General features: G+C 43.8%; 1 protein-coding gene across 5 annotated transcripts in view; it reads left to right on the forward strand.

Annotated features, from left to right (window-relative positions):
* arap3 (ArfGAP with RhoGAP domain, ankyrin repeat and PH domain 3) overlaps positions 1–16,277 on the forward strand; it is a 45,183-nt gene that overhangs the window by 9,044 nt on the left and 19,862 nt on the right. For 3 of the 5 annotated variants that reach the window (XM_047354291.1, XM_047354288.1, XM_047354292.1), the window contains exons 2-7: positions 10,843–11,005; positions 11,077–11,952; positions 14,286–14,326; positions 14,653–14,735; positions 14,827–14,894; positions 15,328–15,567. In XM_047354291.1, the coding sequence (XP_047210247.1) occupies positions 10,911–11,005; positions 11,077–11,952; positions 14,286–14,326; positions 14,653–14,735; positions 14,827–14,894; positions 15,328–15,567 (1,403 nt within the window). In that variant the 5' untranslated portion in view covers positions 10,843–10,910. Of the gene's footprint in view, positions 1–2,880; positions 3,058–7,554; positions 7,648–10,842; positions 11,006–11,076; positions 11,953–14,285; positions 14,327–14,652; positions 14,736–14,826; positions 14,895–15,327; positions 15,568–16,277 lie in introns of those variants that run through there. The other 2 variants (XM_047354289.1, XM_047354290.1) reach the window with 2 other exon arrangements.

Genomic DNA, 16,277 nt, shown 5'->3' on the forward strand with positions numbered 1-16,277 from the left:
ATAATCAAACTGAATTTTTTATACAAAGCAAAGCAATTTTCAAAGCAAACAAATTCAGTTTCAGTTTAGTGAAATTCATTTTAAAACCCATGCATTTAAATTCCAATTACGCAAATACAGATTCAGTCAAAGCAATTCAAATTCAGTTTCTGATGATTTCTTCTCATAATAACCTGAATAAACACATCCTTGTGTCTTCGTCCCCCAAATGCACAAACAGAAACATAAAGCACTTTTCAAATGGGTGAATCAATCTGTTCAAACCAACCTGATCCTAAATTAAAAAGTATTTACCCCCTAAACTTTTGAACTGGTTACAACTGCCATCAGTACCACTTTCTGATACCTGGTACTCAGTCTTAAACATCACTGTGGAGGAATTTGGACCCAGTCTTCTTTGCTGAATTCTTTTAGTTCAGAAACATTGGAGGGATTTCCAATGTGACTGATGTTGGTTGTTGGGTGTATTAACACACAATTAATGACATCCTCCCCAAGCACCAGAACCTCTTCAAAGTGCCCGATTAAATTTTACTTTCATGGAAATGTTCCCACATCAGTGGAGAAATTCCTCTTGGTCTACATGAAGCTCTTCAAGGACAAGTTCTTCATCAACCTCCTCCAGCATCAAGAAGGATTTGCTGAAAGACTTCATCTGATTAAGGGTCAGTTCCTTCGGTCTATGGGAACGACAAGCAGGAAGCTGCAAATATCGCTAAAATGACAACAAACTTTAATTTAGTCATGAATTTATTGTGTTGATGTGACGTCCTGGCCATGGTTCTGATAGCAGCAGCATCGGGTCTTCTGCTGATGTTAGAGCTGCTTCTAGCTCCTGGAAGACAGAACCAGACTGCAGGTTCTAATATTATTATTACATTAACAGGTTTTATTGTTTTTGGGGTTTTTGCCTTGCTTCTGTGCTGCTGGAGAATTATATCTCTGCTATAAAACTACACAAAATGGGGCTGAATGGGTTAAAGTGCAGCCGTCTTTGACCTGAAGGAGGTGGTGTGAAGTTCCCCAGCAGCATTTAAAGAGACGCCACCAATACGAGTTGCTCTCAGATGCTCCTCAGAACAATTAGAAGAGGAGTCTGAGGAGCTAGAAGAACAAGGAGTTCAGACCAAAGCGCTGAGGTTCCACCTTGTATAGACCACAGCTGGATGATTTAAGGTGGAAAGGAAGAATTTAAAAGCATGCTAGGTCCCCTTAAAGTAGCCGCCCTTAGCTGTGATGACCGAAATATTAACCTCTGGCCGTCTCTCAATAAATGTCTGGGAAGTTCTTTCAAGACTCTTTAGAAACCACTCCAGGTGAGCACCTCATGAAGCTCCTGGAGAGAATAACAAGAGAGCGAAGCAGTGATCAGAGCAAAGGGAAGAATCTAAAATTTAAAAATGTTTAAAGTTATTTTACACTTTTTGTTTATGAAATAATACCATGTGTTCATTCACAGCTTTGCTGCCTTTGTTGAGAATCTACAATTTAAATGGTCTTGAAAATAAAGAGATGCAGAAGGTGAGAAAGTGTATCTAGAACATTTGACCAGTTGTGTATGTATGAAAATATTATTATCGCTCCTAAACTTTCCCTGGTGTTACTTTTTATTATATATGTATGAATGTGTATATATGGATATATAGATACACCTTAAAGCCACAAGTATTGGTCCCAGCACCAAACGAATGAGGTCTGGAGTTCCAACCACTTCTGTGGCTGCAGGTGTGGAGAACCCTGACTGGTCTTCACAGAGTCCTGACCTCAACCTTCTTGAACACCTTTGGGATGAATTAGAGCGGAGGCTGCAGTTCTGGTGTTCTCCTCTGTTCTCCAACTTATCTGTTGTTTAAGTCTTATTGAATAACTTCTTCCTGCTACATTTTAACCAAATAACTAACTAACTAGTTTAGTGCCTTTGTGGTTGAGGCCCTTAGTGCGTATTTGGGCACTTAGTCTGTATGTCAGGTGCTCAGTCTTTATTTTAGGCCCTTGGTGCTAAGTTTGGCCCTTAGCCTGTATTTCGGACTCTCAGTGTATATTTTAGGCCCTCAGACCAGCCCTCAGTCCGTAGCTCATTCCTGATCCGATCCCTCCCAGTAATTCTTCTCCCAGCTGTGTGGTGAAACTGGAAGTCAGATGGGAGTGCCGCATCCTCCTGCTGCATTTCCTCGCCTCACTCTTTATCTGCTGCTCTCACTGACTTCCTGCCTCGGTTCTTGAACGTTCCTGCTGACCTGTCACTCTCTGCTCTTGGTTCAGACCCGCAGGATGGACTAAATCAGATACTCAGAGGAAAAGTCCAGTTTTTCTGCTGAGACTGAAGAAGTGTTTGACTCAGCTCGTCCTGTGAGCATCTCTGACTAACAAGGAGTAAAGCTGCAGCAGACTTCCTCTGCTCCTATTTTAGAACACACTTCCTGTCCTCTGTGGCTCTGAGGGATCCTCCTCTGGTTCTGCGGGTCCAGATGGGTCAGATGTTGTGCTCCACTAAGAGTCAGGGGAAGCAGTTAATTCTAAATGAGCTACTGGAAACTCTGCAGCTCATCTTGTTGGGCCTGTGGGGGGTAAATCCCATCCCTAGAATGCTCTATATGCTGCCAGACCTGCTGCCTTTGTGCACCTGTGTTCCTGTGGAACCTGCAGAGAACACTGCAGCTCTTTCTGGGTTCTGGATGATCTAGAATCAGAACAGGAGTCATTTATTGTGCAGCAGCTGCAGTCCAAAGGAGGAAAAAGGTCGAGCAGAGGAAGCTGCTGTGACTCATTTCCTCCTCAGCCTTTGTCTTCCCGCTGGACTCTGCCAACCTCTGAATGCGGATATTTTTGTTCTCATTGTTCCAGACGTCTTCTCGCTTCCATTCTGTACCTCCTCTCCTGCTGTTTTAGAGCGTCTCGGCTCAGAGTTCTTCTGTTTTTTGCTGTGAAGTTTCCATCGTTCCATCTTCTGAAATAAGACCCAGGAAGGACAGGAGCGAGCAGCAGGCTCTGATGCAGGGGAAGCTGTAAGAGTTAGGACCAGGAGCTGTTTCTGAGGGATGGAGGCATCATATGCAGGTCAGACTCATATGAGAGAATTAATCTTATGAAGGAAGGATATGTGACATAAGCTCTGGCAACAGAGAACATCTGCTAGTGGAGAACAGGAAAACTCATGGTGTTCCCACGCAGTCATTAGATATTTTTGATGGACCGAGCGGTTATTTTCTGAGTAAGGGCTGCACATTATCTCACATACATACATAGGCAGTAACAATGTTGCCATGAACTCTTGGAAATGCACAAACTGTTTCCAAGTCAGTGCAATGTTGAGCCCAGAGTGGGTGATGTCCCAGTAAAAATCCACAGCCACTGTGATATTATGAAGAACCCCGCTCCTCTTTTTGACAGTCTAAACCAACCTGCTCTGGTCTAACAGACCTTCTCATCACTGGTTAACTGAAGCGTCATCATCTCATCATGCTTCTTCCTGCTGAGCCCATCAATCCTGCCGATGTAACAGTCCACTGAACTGAAACAACCGGACCTTTATAACCTCATACACACACACACAGAGGCCTACAGGATGCAGGGAGTGCCACAGCGGAGCTGAAGGGTGGGGAGCTTACGAAGGAAAAACTGCATCTCTGTGTCTGGTGTGTGTGGGGGTCATTTCCTGGTCTGGTGGTTCTGATGACGAACTGGATGGACAGAGGTGGAATGCCCTGCTGAAGACTGAGGTCATCTGACTTCCTGTTTGGAACCTCTCTGAGGTTCTGGATGTGGAGGGGGGCTCAAGGTGCCACAGGCTGAACCTGCAGACAATACTTACGGATCAGCCTACTAAATGCAAGCGCTCAGATCCGGTTTCAACTCTATAGAGGTCAAAGGTCAGTCTGTGGCTGCATCTGCTTGCGTCATGTTCTGTTCTTGCTCTGTGGTTCTGTTTTGGAGGGGCATGGAGGGGGTGTGGATGACTAATATGACTCATAGGTACCGTTAACCACTGGACCAAGCTCCTGTAATTCTGGTTCTCCTGAACTTTAACATCCACTAAGAGCTCAATTATTCAGATGAACTGTTGAATTTGTTCCTGCTTGTGGATATTTTCAGGATCGCAGCTGGAGAAGAAGCATCCAGATCAATTGAAGAAGCACAAAGTTTACATTTTTGTGTAAAATTGAACACTTCATTAAAAAGACTTCCTGCTCCTACCCCAAACTTCAACAGGTTTGATGTGACAGACCAAAACAAAGTATTGCAGAACTGGGAAGTGGAAGGAAAATGATGAAAATCCAAAAAGTGTGGCATGCCTTTGTATTTAGCCCTCTTTACTCTGATATACACCTTCCTTCAGAGATCATCTGAGTCTGACTGCAGATGTTTGTTTCTGGTCTCAGAGGTTCTGCAGAGAACATTAGAAAACAAACAGCATCATGGAGACCAAGGAACAAAGCTAGACAGGTCAGGGAGAACATTGTGGAGACATTTAAAACAGAATTAGGTCCTACAGTAATATTCTAAGCTTTGAGCAACGGTTCAATCCATAATCTGAACATGGAGAGATGGTGGACCATCTCCAGATATACCAAGGCATGGACGTCCACCTAGACTAAAACATTGTGGCGGCAGCATCACGCTGTATGAAGCTGCTCAGAATTGATAAGAAGATGGATGGAACTAAATCCAGAAGAAAACCTGTCAGACGCTGTAGAAGAGTTGAGACTGGGGTGGAGGTTCACCTTCCAGCAGAACAACCACCCCAGACATACAGCCAGGGCTACAACTGATGGTTTACATCAAAGGATATTCATGTGTTGGAATGGCCTAGTCAAAGTCCAGTCCTAAATGACTCTGAGAATTGGTGGAGAGTTTTGAAAACTGATGTTCCCAGATGTTGTCCAACCAACCTGACTGAGCTATAGATGGTTTACAAAGAAGAATGGGAAGTGCTTTTCGTTTGTGGATGTTGCTGGTAAGCTAGTAGAGACAAACCCCAGAAGACCTGCAGCTGGACCTGCAGCCACGGGAGGTTCTACAGAGTTCTGATTTAGGATGGTCTGTGCCATGAAATCCCAATAAAATACGCAGATGTTTGTGTTTGGAATGGGACAAAATCAGTGTGAATAGTTTTGTAAGGCTCTATAACTCTGAGCTCCACTGCAGATGATGATGATGACGGTTCATCATGAGCCTTGGCTGTGAGACAGTCAGACATCAGCAGAGATCTGAGATAAAACATGTTCTGTTTGTCCAGAAGATGAACATCCATTAAACATTGAGGACAGCTGCTCCACAACACCAGTATTCACACACAGCGCCCCCCGAAGGCTTACACTACATTCATCTTTATTGCAGCAGATAATCTCAGAAAAATACAAACTTTTATTGGAGAATAATTTTTCAGAAGGAAGTCAGCCCAACATTAAATGATCGTTTTAAAGTAAAATTAAACATACCGCCCCCTGCTGTTGACATGGTGTTGGACAGCACAGCATTCGGCCTCCTCTTAAACTCTAATACGTTTTCAAGTCCTTTCGGAGAGAAATAGACCCACAGCATAACCGATCCTCCACCGTACTTAGTAGTGTGATGCTTGTCATCATCTTCAGCTGCACAGCAGACCCACCTGGAGACTGACCTGACCAGAGCTCTCAGGTCCAGGTAAGTCCCAGTAGAGTTTATGTTCGTCATGGTGGGACAGGAAAGCCTTTTTCTATAACGCTGAACTTGGAGCAGGTCAGGGGTCATCCTCAACAATGTTGATGACAAAGCCGATAACTGACAGATAGCTTCAAAAGAAACCGTTTCATCACTATGATCATGGCGAAATAAGTGCAGGACACTTAAGCAACTATGAGTTATATGAAAACTAGAACATGTCATACATGCCATTTGACATGACCTGAAAAATACTGAACAGAAGAGTCAACTGAAACAAAACTGCAGACAACAAAAAGATCCAAAACAGAGCATCTTGGGATGCTGTCACCTTTTATGGAAATCAGTCACTATTTTAAAATACCTTTTGGTTTGGTGGAAGGGGTGCCATCTTTCGTCACCAAACTGAGCAAGTATTCCCTGCCTCTCAACAACAGCTCTACTTTTCCTGTCCAAATCAAAGCACCCAGGGGAGCTTTGAACCCTTTGGATTGCAGCTGTTCAGGACGTCAAACAGCTTGTCGATCATCTAAAAAAGCATAAGGCTTCGTTAGCTGATGTATTACCACAACACTGGTTTTGTATCAGGGAGATCAAATGACTATCTAATTTCCTTATATACGAGTAAGCATTTAAGTACACAGCTCTGCTTGGATTCCTCTCTACAGGTCAGTATAAATAGAGTTGGGTCTCCTGCAGAGTATGCAGTATTGTATAATAATGTTTGCATGTTGCATTACCTCATTGAATTCAGCTGCTGCTTCAGTTTTTAAACTGTGGATAACTAAGATCCCTGCGCAGTGCCACCGCTACAAAGTACCTTCATCTTCTGGCCATCAAAGTGGACAGGCATGTTTGTTATCTTGCTGGCTACATGCAGTCCATCTTTTTTCTTTTGGATGTTGTTCAGATCAACTATGTATGACCAGCTGATTTCTCCAGTGGCGCTGGTTATGGGCTGTAAGCCTGCAACATGTTGCACGCCAGTTTGAACATGTGACAAGCATTCATCAATAAAAACACCTTGTCAGCAGTCAATGGGTGTTCAAAGGTTTTCAACGGCTCATAAGGGTTTCCCTTTAGCTGACACCCAAGCTGGTTGCACATGTTGACGTTGGAGGCATGCCCATCCAATGTCATGCGGACCACTTTTATGCCACATGCATGCAATTCCTCCAGAGCATGGACAACCAGGACCTTCTGTGTGTGTGGTGACAGAGACTTGTGAGGTAATAGGCAACTGGAGCTTTCCAATGACCCTGTAGGCCAACCGCCATAAAAAACAACAGTCCCATCCATGCCACCCCCCATATCCACATATCCAGACATTCTTTGGTTACAAGGATTGTAGTGGACAAGTTTTTGATGGCCATGGCATTCAACATGAGGGCTACAGAGCCGTATTTAGCAGGGTCTTCTTCACGTCTTCTCTGCAACATGTCCATCATCATTGTGCTGAGCTCAGGCATGGCATTTACTGATTGCATCCACCTTTACAAGATAAAATAGCTATTTAAATGCTTTAATTTTGCGCACTTTTTCTTTCTTTAGTTTTTTTTTTTCTCACTCTTCCATTTTTCAAAGACTTTAAAAAAATAGTAAAATCAGCACAATCAGCTCAAAAGCTGTTCATCAGTTCTGTTTGTTGCACAACATAGTATATAGGGATGAAGTGTTTTAAGTATTTTAACCAGTATGTTTAAAAAGTGCAATCAAAAAACATGTACTACACCTTTGCAATGTGTGTGGATGTGGGAGAGAAAGATGCAGAGAATCCCTCAGGTAACTGTAGGCTTTGGGACCATGAAGGTGCATTGTGAGGGCAAACTCTCTGTTTTCTTGGCCACGCTTTGAAAAGATCTGAAGTCAAGCCTTTCTTTCAGCTCCTCATTTATAAAGGTTCTTTCTTTTCAGATCCTCCAAAAGACTCTTTCCGGTCTTCTTTGCTCTCCATTCTCAGGCCTCTCCACTCTACCCAAAGCTTCACTGAGCCTGGACTTTAGACAAGTGAGTGAACTGGGTAATGCATGGGAGTGGTCCAAATGGAAAGAAGGATGAACATGTTTTCCGTGATGTTTATATTATATCACTCACAGTTGTTTTGTGCACAGCACTGCATATGTGCAGGCATGCATACGCCATTTCATACCTGTAATATCTGCAAGCACTGTGAGTATGGCCCTGCGATGAACTGGCGACCTGTCCAGGGTGTACCCGCCTCCCGGCCGTAGACTCCTGGAGATAGACGCCAGCTTCCCCATGACCCACTATGGAAGAAGCGGTATAGAAAATGACTGAGTATACTGAGTATGAAAAAGAGAGAAAGGCTGTGTGTGTATGTATGAGTATTAGTGTAAGGGGGTGTGTATTTCTTTATTTGTTTACATATAAAAATGTATGTGTTAGTATGTCTGAAAAGAGTTGCAGAAAGCTCACAGCTGTATGGGACATATCAAATACAAATCCTCACATTATTGGGCTGAGGTTCACTTTCAGGGAAATGCTGAGAAAGGTCCACTGGTAGGCTCTCTTCAGCTTTCCTTCAAGTTTTAATGTTCCTTGTTGCTACAGGCTAAGATATGAGAGACACGCTGCTTCAAAACATCTTAATTAAAAACAACTTGAAACAGTTTTAGTATCCAACAGTGCATTTAATACACAATACATCACTAATTCCTAAACATGCATAAAGAACTAATGCTAGAAACAGGTTTAGTGTGATATTAACCTATGTTTTACACATTAATCGCAGACATCTCTGTTAGCATGTACATCAAAATAAAAACACCTACTCCTTGGAGATAAGATGGTAAGTTGAAGACAGATAGGGTCTCCACATCTCTAAGCCTGGCAGTCTGACCCGTCCTGTCAAAAGTCCTCTGGCTTCAAATTCAATTCAATTCAATTCAGTTTATTTATATAGCACCAATTTACAACACATGTTGTCTCAAGGTTCTTCACAACAGTCAGGTTCATACATTCCAATTAATCGTAACAATTGAACAGTTCAGTCAGATTCAGTTATTTATTCAAATTGGATAAAAAGTTTTTCTATCTAAGGAAACCCAGCAGATTGCATCCAGTCAGTGACTTGCAGCATTCACTCCTCCTGGATGAGCATGTAGAGACAGTGGACAGTCACTGGTGTTGACTTTGCAGCAATCCCTCATACTGAGCATGCATGTAGCGACAGTGGAGAGGAAAAACTCCCTTTTAACAGGAAGAAACCTCCAGCAAATGTTCACTACAGAGCTTTGATGACTCTGTAGCAACAAACTCCTCCCTACTAATGGCAACTTCCCATTGCCTCCTTAAGTCTGAGTTACCAGGAAACCTTCAAAATGTAAAAAAAAAAAACAAAAAAACAGCAAGAGCTAATGAGAGAGAGTACCAGTTCCTGCTGTTAGCATCATTTTATAAATGTTCAAATAACCAAATGTATTGTTTAGTCGTGCTTGTGAAAGTAATCTCACGTGGTCTACTTTCAATACTGCGCTGGTTATCGCACCCATAAGCTGCACCAATAGGGCCATAGCTGTTCACTCTGTGTTTACTCCTGTGGCTCTTATGCTAGCCTAGACCGAGGAGAGACCCATCCAATATGGCTGCAACGCAGGATGCCCTCCAGCACGTAATGAGGCGTCTACGTATATAATGTCTGTATACATAGTCTGGTGCTACAGGTGTTTAACAGTGAACTTTGGACAGGTTTTACCTCCTTTACCTTCCTCCTCTTGGTGTGTGGTAGAAGATAAACCTTGGTTCTGGTCCAGTCTTGTTTGTCTCAGATCCAGTTGATTTTTGATGTGACCGTAGACTAACCTGTTTAAATCAGAAGTTTTTTATTGGAACCATTTCCTGACTCATGAAGATCAAATCACATATGCTTTACATGATGGGATGTTCTCTTATCTTTCCCATTTTAAAAAGTGGTTAAAAGAAATGTAAAGTCATATGTAAGTCAACTAGTAGCAGCAGAATCTCCTTAGAACAGAAGGGTAAAATATCCAACTAAACAAAATAAAACAGCATCAATTGTGTATGAGATCAAACCAGCAGTTATGGCATTTATGGCAAGATACAAAAGGAGTATGGTTGAACGAAGCTCGGGGAGGCCACTTCCAAAGTGTAGCTTAGTTACTGTAAGTCATAAAACATCCCCCACCCCCGGGGATGTCCAAGCACACAAAGGGTTGTAAAACTTTTGGCGGCAACTAATAAAACATGAAGTTGAAGACAAAGAAAATGGTTGATTTTCACCATAAGGTTTATTATAGCAGTTCAGTTCCACAGTGCACCTGGGCTCAGGTGTTTGCAGAGTAAAAACACAACTTGCGAGACTCGGCGGCCTCAGAAATCAACAGCAATCAAGTTTCAATAACGTAAGGCATGCACATACAATTTAGAATACATTAGACTATAAGTGGCGATTCTTAATCGCCCAAAGATCTTACTCTATCCTGCCCAGGCTCTTCCTAATAAAGAAATAAAAGGAACGAACGGACTTTACTTGTTGAAGTCTTCCTTGGGGCAGAGAGGCAGAGAAAAGAGGGGGGAAGAGTTTCCACGCGTCCGTGGATAACTCAGAGTAGAATGGTCCGTTTTACTTCTGGCTTCGTTGGCAGAAAAGCAGTATCGTGGACCGTCAACAGTCGACTGGAACAAAAACAAGGGTGGTGATTCCGTCTCCTTTTTGGTTACGTGTTAAATCCATGTCGTCGATCGGTAAAGTTGAAAACTTACAAGCCTTCTTATTCCTGTAAGCTTAATTTGCTTAGTTTTCTCGTTGGCCAACGAGAAGAATGAATGAAAGTCCACGTGGGATTTCTTCTCCAGAATGATGCTCTTCAGATGCCGGTAACCGCGTCTCGGTCCCAACTGAAAAAGTAATGGTGGGCCGTCTCATACTCTGTTATATAGTTGACTGTGGCATCAGAGCTGCGACGCCCCCATCCTATCAGGCGCGGTACCCGCTGGGATTTGTAGTAGCGGACTGTCCTGTGATATAAAATGGCCGATGATCCCAGAAGGCCGGGTGGCATCCAGCAACGTGCAAATGGTCCAACATTCAGCAAACAAAATGGTCCAACAGAACCATCAGAGTCCACTTGGAGACAATGATGTGTCTGCAGTGATACAAAACCTGATGTTGTTGATTCTGGTCTCTCAGGTAATGGTGCATTTAATCTCTGTCTCCTGCAGATGAATTGCTGCCGTCAGGCCCGGCTTTAGGTCCGTAATGGCCGCACATCTTCCTTCAGGTGGAGGATATGAAGCCCGAACCAGACTCCATGTTGGTCATCATGGCCTCACTGGATGGAAGCACAGCGGTTGAGACATTTCTGGCTGCTATCCATTTGCAGAGGTGAGGTCTGCAGCCGATATCATGTAGTTAGTCATGTGACCTTCAGATGCTTCAGTGTCAACTCTCTGCAGGTACCTGGACACCTTCCACCAAGCCGGCCTTCTATTAGCCAGAGACTTGTCCCACCTGGACCATGATGCCCTGGTCAGTTTAGGTGTAACCGCCACAGGACACAGGAAGAGAATCTTGCGATTGGTCAACCACATTCAGAGGAGAGAGGCTAAAAGAGCCAATCAGGGAGCAGATCTCCTATGCGATCTCTCAGAAGGAGGAAGCAATGCCAGATCACTCCAGCATTCAGCTGGACCAGGAAGCACTTTCAACCTTGAAAGCAGGTTGATGAACTTAGACGGAAACAGACCAGCTATGAAACCAGTTCCTAAACCCAGAACTGTCTTTAACCGCCGCAGGACGGCACCCGTTCAGTTCAATCCCACACTGGACCCTGCAGGACCACTGCCCAGGAGGCTGTCCCAGGAGTCCATATGCTTCACTGTGCTGGAGGGTCTGACCACCGAGGCCTCGCCTGGCAGTGCACAAATCTCGGAAGCTACATCCACACCTGCAGACTGCCAGAGACCACGCCAGGTGAGCAGAACAAGGCCCAGCCGCAGCCTTTCTCTGTCCAATACAGTTGGGTCAGTACCTCCTGTTCCCCCAAGGCTGAACCGCAGCACTGGTGTCTACGTGACGCCACCCTCTTCCTCCTCTGCAGAGAGGCAACTGTTATCCTCTCCTCCAGGTCGACCAGGAAGTCTGGACGGTACCAGACTCTCTGGATCCTCAGGTTCTCCCAGAGGGGGGAGCATGGAGATGGTCTCCAACGAGATCTACTGGGGCACCTCTCCCAGCTCTACTGCCACCGGTGGAGGAAGGAGTTTCTGCTGCCAACAAGGAGCTCCTCCGACACCGCCCAGGAACCCGGACCGGAACCTGGACAGGAACAGGTGAGTCTCCAGGATCCACCGGAGGAGGATAATCTGTTGTATGATAGGGATTCTAGGTGTGAAAAACCTTTTATTTCATTAGTTCATTTGTTTGAGGACACGTTTTAACAAAGACTGTAAACTTCTACCCCTAAAGGCTCACCTACTGTGTGATACCTGCACCTAGAAGAGTTTTTAAAATATTTAAAATATGTCGGTGTATTATATTCTACAAAGTCTGAAATGCAAGCACGAAAACATAATGCTCATTAGGAGCCATCCTTCCATTGTCTGTACCCACTTATCCATGCAAGGTTACAGGGGGGGGCTATCTCCAGCAGTCATCAGGCAAGGGGTGGGGGTGGGGCCCGCCCTGAACGGGTCACCAGTGTGTTACGGGGCATCACAGAGACTCACAGCACAGTGAAACCATGCACACACACACAATGATCTTCCACATCTTGACATGGTCAAATTTTAAAGAACCCAAAATGACACAAACATATTTTACTTCTGAGACGTGTTTGTTAATTTATCCATTGATCATAATTCAATGCTTTTACCAGCTACATATAAAGAGGGTCATCAGCATACATTTGGAAACCTGCTCAAGGACACAAATGTGGAAAATTATTCATATACAAACTAAAAAGAAGTAGGCCAAACACTGAGCCTTGAGGTACACATGTTTCAATTTTCAAAACAATGATCTCTCACCACTTATGAAAAAGCTTTGTTCCCGATGTACAAGATGCGATTTAAACCCTGTTAAACTTCTACTTCATTGAAATCTTTTTACAATAAGAATGTCATGATTAAAAGTGCCTGATCCAGAAAAAGCCCGGGCCGTGGCACGGACTGGCGAAGAACCGCAGACTTCTGACTGCAGTGAACTTAGTTTTAGGTTGGATGTTGGATCTTCGTGCCCCATGGATTCAGCAGGTCTTCCTCCAATATGACCCGATGAAGACAGTCTGATTACAAGCAGCTGCTCTCTTCCTGCTCAGGAAGGAGCAGGCAGAGAGGGTTCTCTGAAGGACCGTCAATAAATGTCAGAACCAAACACATTGGTTCTTGGTGGTACTTTTTTTTTGGTGCGTTTTGGGGAAATGTTTGTGCGTCTGAACAGCTGATTTTATGTGTGATCAGCTGGTTTAGGATGTTATTAACTATAGCGCCCCCTACCAGCATGTCATTCAGAAAGCTGATTTGTCCTTGTTTAGTTTATGATTTATAAATAGTTAAATTATATTTGGGTTTGACCCACTCAGGCCATTGTGGTCCTTTATATCATTGTAATCTCTCTTGAGGTTATCAACCTGCTCTCTTGGAAAACCTCCTCATTTTTAAATCTGCCTGGCAGAACCCAATGAGCCTTAGGATGGCCGGACAGAGAAGCTTTCAGAGAACATTCACTACAGTTTCCATTAAATTACAAACCTACAGCTGTAGAGAAACACACAGAACACTGACTGACGTTAAATCAGAAGAAACCTTTCCTGTCTTAGGTCAGTTATGATTACCTAAATAGTTTTTGACTTAATGCCAGAATATGAAACCTTTCAATGTTCTTCAGACTCAGAAGTTTACATACGTCCCCCAGTATTTGGTCAAAGTCTCCTTTAAACTGTCTGATTTGGGTCAAATGTTCTGGGTTTCCTTCAACAAGTTTATCACAACAGTTTACAGGAATTTTGGCCCATTCCTCCTGACAGAACCGGTGTAACTGGGCCGCGTTTGTAGGCCTCCTTCCTCACACGCACCTTTTCAGCTCCACCCACAAATGTTCTCTGGGACTGAGATCAGGACTTTATGATGACCACTTCAGAACATGGACTGTGTTGTCCTGAAGCCACTTAGAAACTAATCTGATGGTAATGTTCTGCAATAAAATATTTATTTAATGACTTTCGGTTGTCCCATAAATCTTAGCCCAATATGGCGGTGGCATTAGAACAATGGAAAAAAGACCATTCACAAGCTACAACTTCTTCAAAATGTTGCAGGCCAGATCATTACCAGAACTTCCACCATTCCACACATCACCACGGTCCCACAGATGCTTCACTGGCCTCCTGTTCATTTTCACATTCAGTTCAAAATCCTGCTTCTCATGGATAGATGGATGGAAACCTTATTACAAATAAATTGTTAAAAAATGGTTGATAATTTGACCATATTTTTACACATAATTCTATTTTTATTTCTAACGTTATTTGAAAGTTTGAATCATGTTTGTAACAAAATTCAGATAATAATTAAAGCATTAAGATTAATAAAAGCAAAGATTTAGCTGAAGAAGTAATTGTATTAATAATAATAATAGCATTATTAATTGATGTGTGGGTTTTCAGCGGCAGCACTCTGAGTAACAACTCTTCAGGATCAGCCAGAGGTGAGTCCATACTCAGTTTTTTTCTGAATATTCTGCCGCTTTTATCTGTTCCTGGGTCGGTTCTGCCTGGACAAAGTCACTCTGAGAAGCTGAACAGTAAAAGTCAAATCTTCACTCGTGATTCTGGCCCTCTGTGATGCTGACTGAAATGTTTGAATCACAGAAGTACTCTTCATTGTTCCGGCTAGAATTCCCAGATTTCATCCTAGTGTCACACAGCGGACCTGCGACCAGCCAAGTGTTTCTGATCAGTAGCATCAGTAACAGAACCTTACCGGGTTTTATCTATCAGAATATGAGTCTAATCTTTGCCTTCTGGTTTCTAGCCTCCACAGACGACCCCGAGGAGGAGATCAGTCCGTACTGTGAGGCTGTCTTTCACACCAGAAGATCTCCAACCGCTTCCGAGGTGAGACCCAACAAAGCCCACCCCTTACTTCCGGCTCACCTGGAGCCTCGTGGTGGACAGAAATGTTCTGACTGAGTGTTTTGTTCTGCAGAGCGACCGAAACCAACCAGATGACAGAGAAACCAGGACGGAGGAGGGGAGACCTACTGAGGATCATGGGTAAAACTGCCTGGCTATCAGGAACATAAACAGAACCAGGAACAGGTTCTGTTGGACCACTTGCTGTGGTTTACCAGAACCTGCAATGTTTGGGTTTTAATCTTAATTCATTTCAGTTACTAAGGTTAGTCAGATAAAAACTCTGCAGATGTAGAAAACTGGATCATCTCCTACATTTCTTTTCTTCGGTTCTGAGTGAATAAACTGGAAAGTTAGAGTCAGAACCAGACAGAATGAATTAGACATGTTTGATCATATGTTTATTTGGATCCTTCAAAATGTGACCATCTGAAGTTAAATTGCAGCGAACGACCCTGACTGACCTGGACAGAAACAGGTTTTGTAGTTCTGAAGAATAATCTGGATCAGAACCAGAATCTGGACCTGAAAAAAGAATTGTCTGTGTTAACAAAGCCTTTATTTTCACCTCTAGGTGTCACAAGTTTTTCTGGGTGAAGCGCATGTCGCAGGTGTTTCACGCTGGAGACGCTCAGGGTTACAGCACCGTCGGAGAAGCTCCGCCCCCTCTTCGCTGCTCCTCACTGCCCCCCCATTCTCTCCTGGCCGAGGCAGACGATGACTTGACCATCTCCCCCTACGCCAGCTACGCCTCCCTGACCGAGAGAGCCCCGCCTATCATCAGCAGCTGGCTGGACAAGCTGTCGCCACAGGGGTGCGTTGGATTTGTACAACAGGATACCTCTGGGAGGTGTTTGATACTGCAGCTAAATGAGGGGAGATTTATACTGCCTGTTCAGGGTCTCATATTTACAGCATATTACAGGAGAGCTTTTCTGTACAATGGTTCAGATGGACAACCTTAATTCCAATGAAGTTGGGACGGTGTGTAAAACACAAAACCAGAATCCAATGATCTGCTAATCCTGTTCAACCTTCATGAAACTGAATCAAAGACAAGATATTTAATGTTTTTTACAAATATTCAGTCATTCTGAATTTGATGTTTGCAACACGTTCCCACAAAGCTGGGACAGGGCAACAACAGACTGGGAACGTTAAGGAATGCTGTCTGGGTCATTCCACAGGTGGACAGGTTACCAACAACACCCAGAACAGCGCCGGCTTCTCTGGACCGAGCTCTGTTATTAGAGCAAAGTACAACATCCAGCATCTGTGATGATATGGGGGTGTGTTCGTGCCCACGGCATCATGGGTAACTGGCACATCTGATTGATGCTGAAAGGTTCAAGCAGAGTCTTCTTCAGGGACATCCTGCTTATTTCAGCAAGACAACGCTAAACCACATTCTGCAGGTATTCCAACAGCGTGGCTTCGTAGTAAAAGAGTTCTGGTTCTAGACTGGCCCGCCTGCAGTCCAGACCTGCCTCCTATTTAAAATGTGTGGAGCACTATGAAGATCAG

The sequence above is a fragment of the Girardinichthys multiradiatus genome, chromosome 23 (assembly GCF_021462225.1).
Source record: "Girardinichthys multiradiatus isolate DD_20200921_A chromosome 23, DD_fGirMul_XY1, whole genome shotgun sequence".
NCBI lineage: Eukaryota > Metazoa > Chordata > Actinopteri > Cyprinodontiformes > Goodeidae > Girardinichthys > Girardinichthys multiradiatus.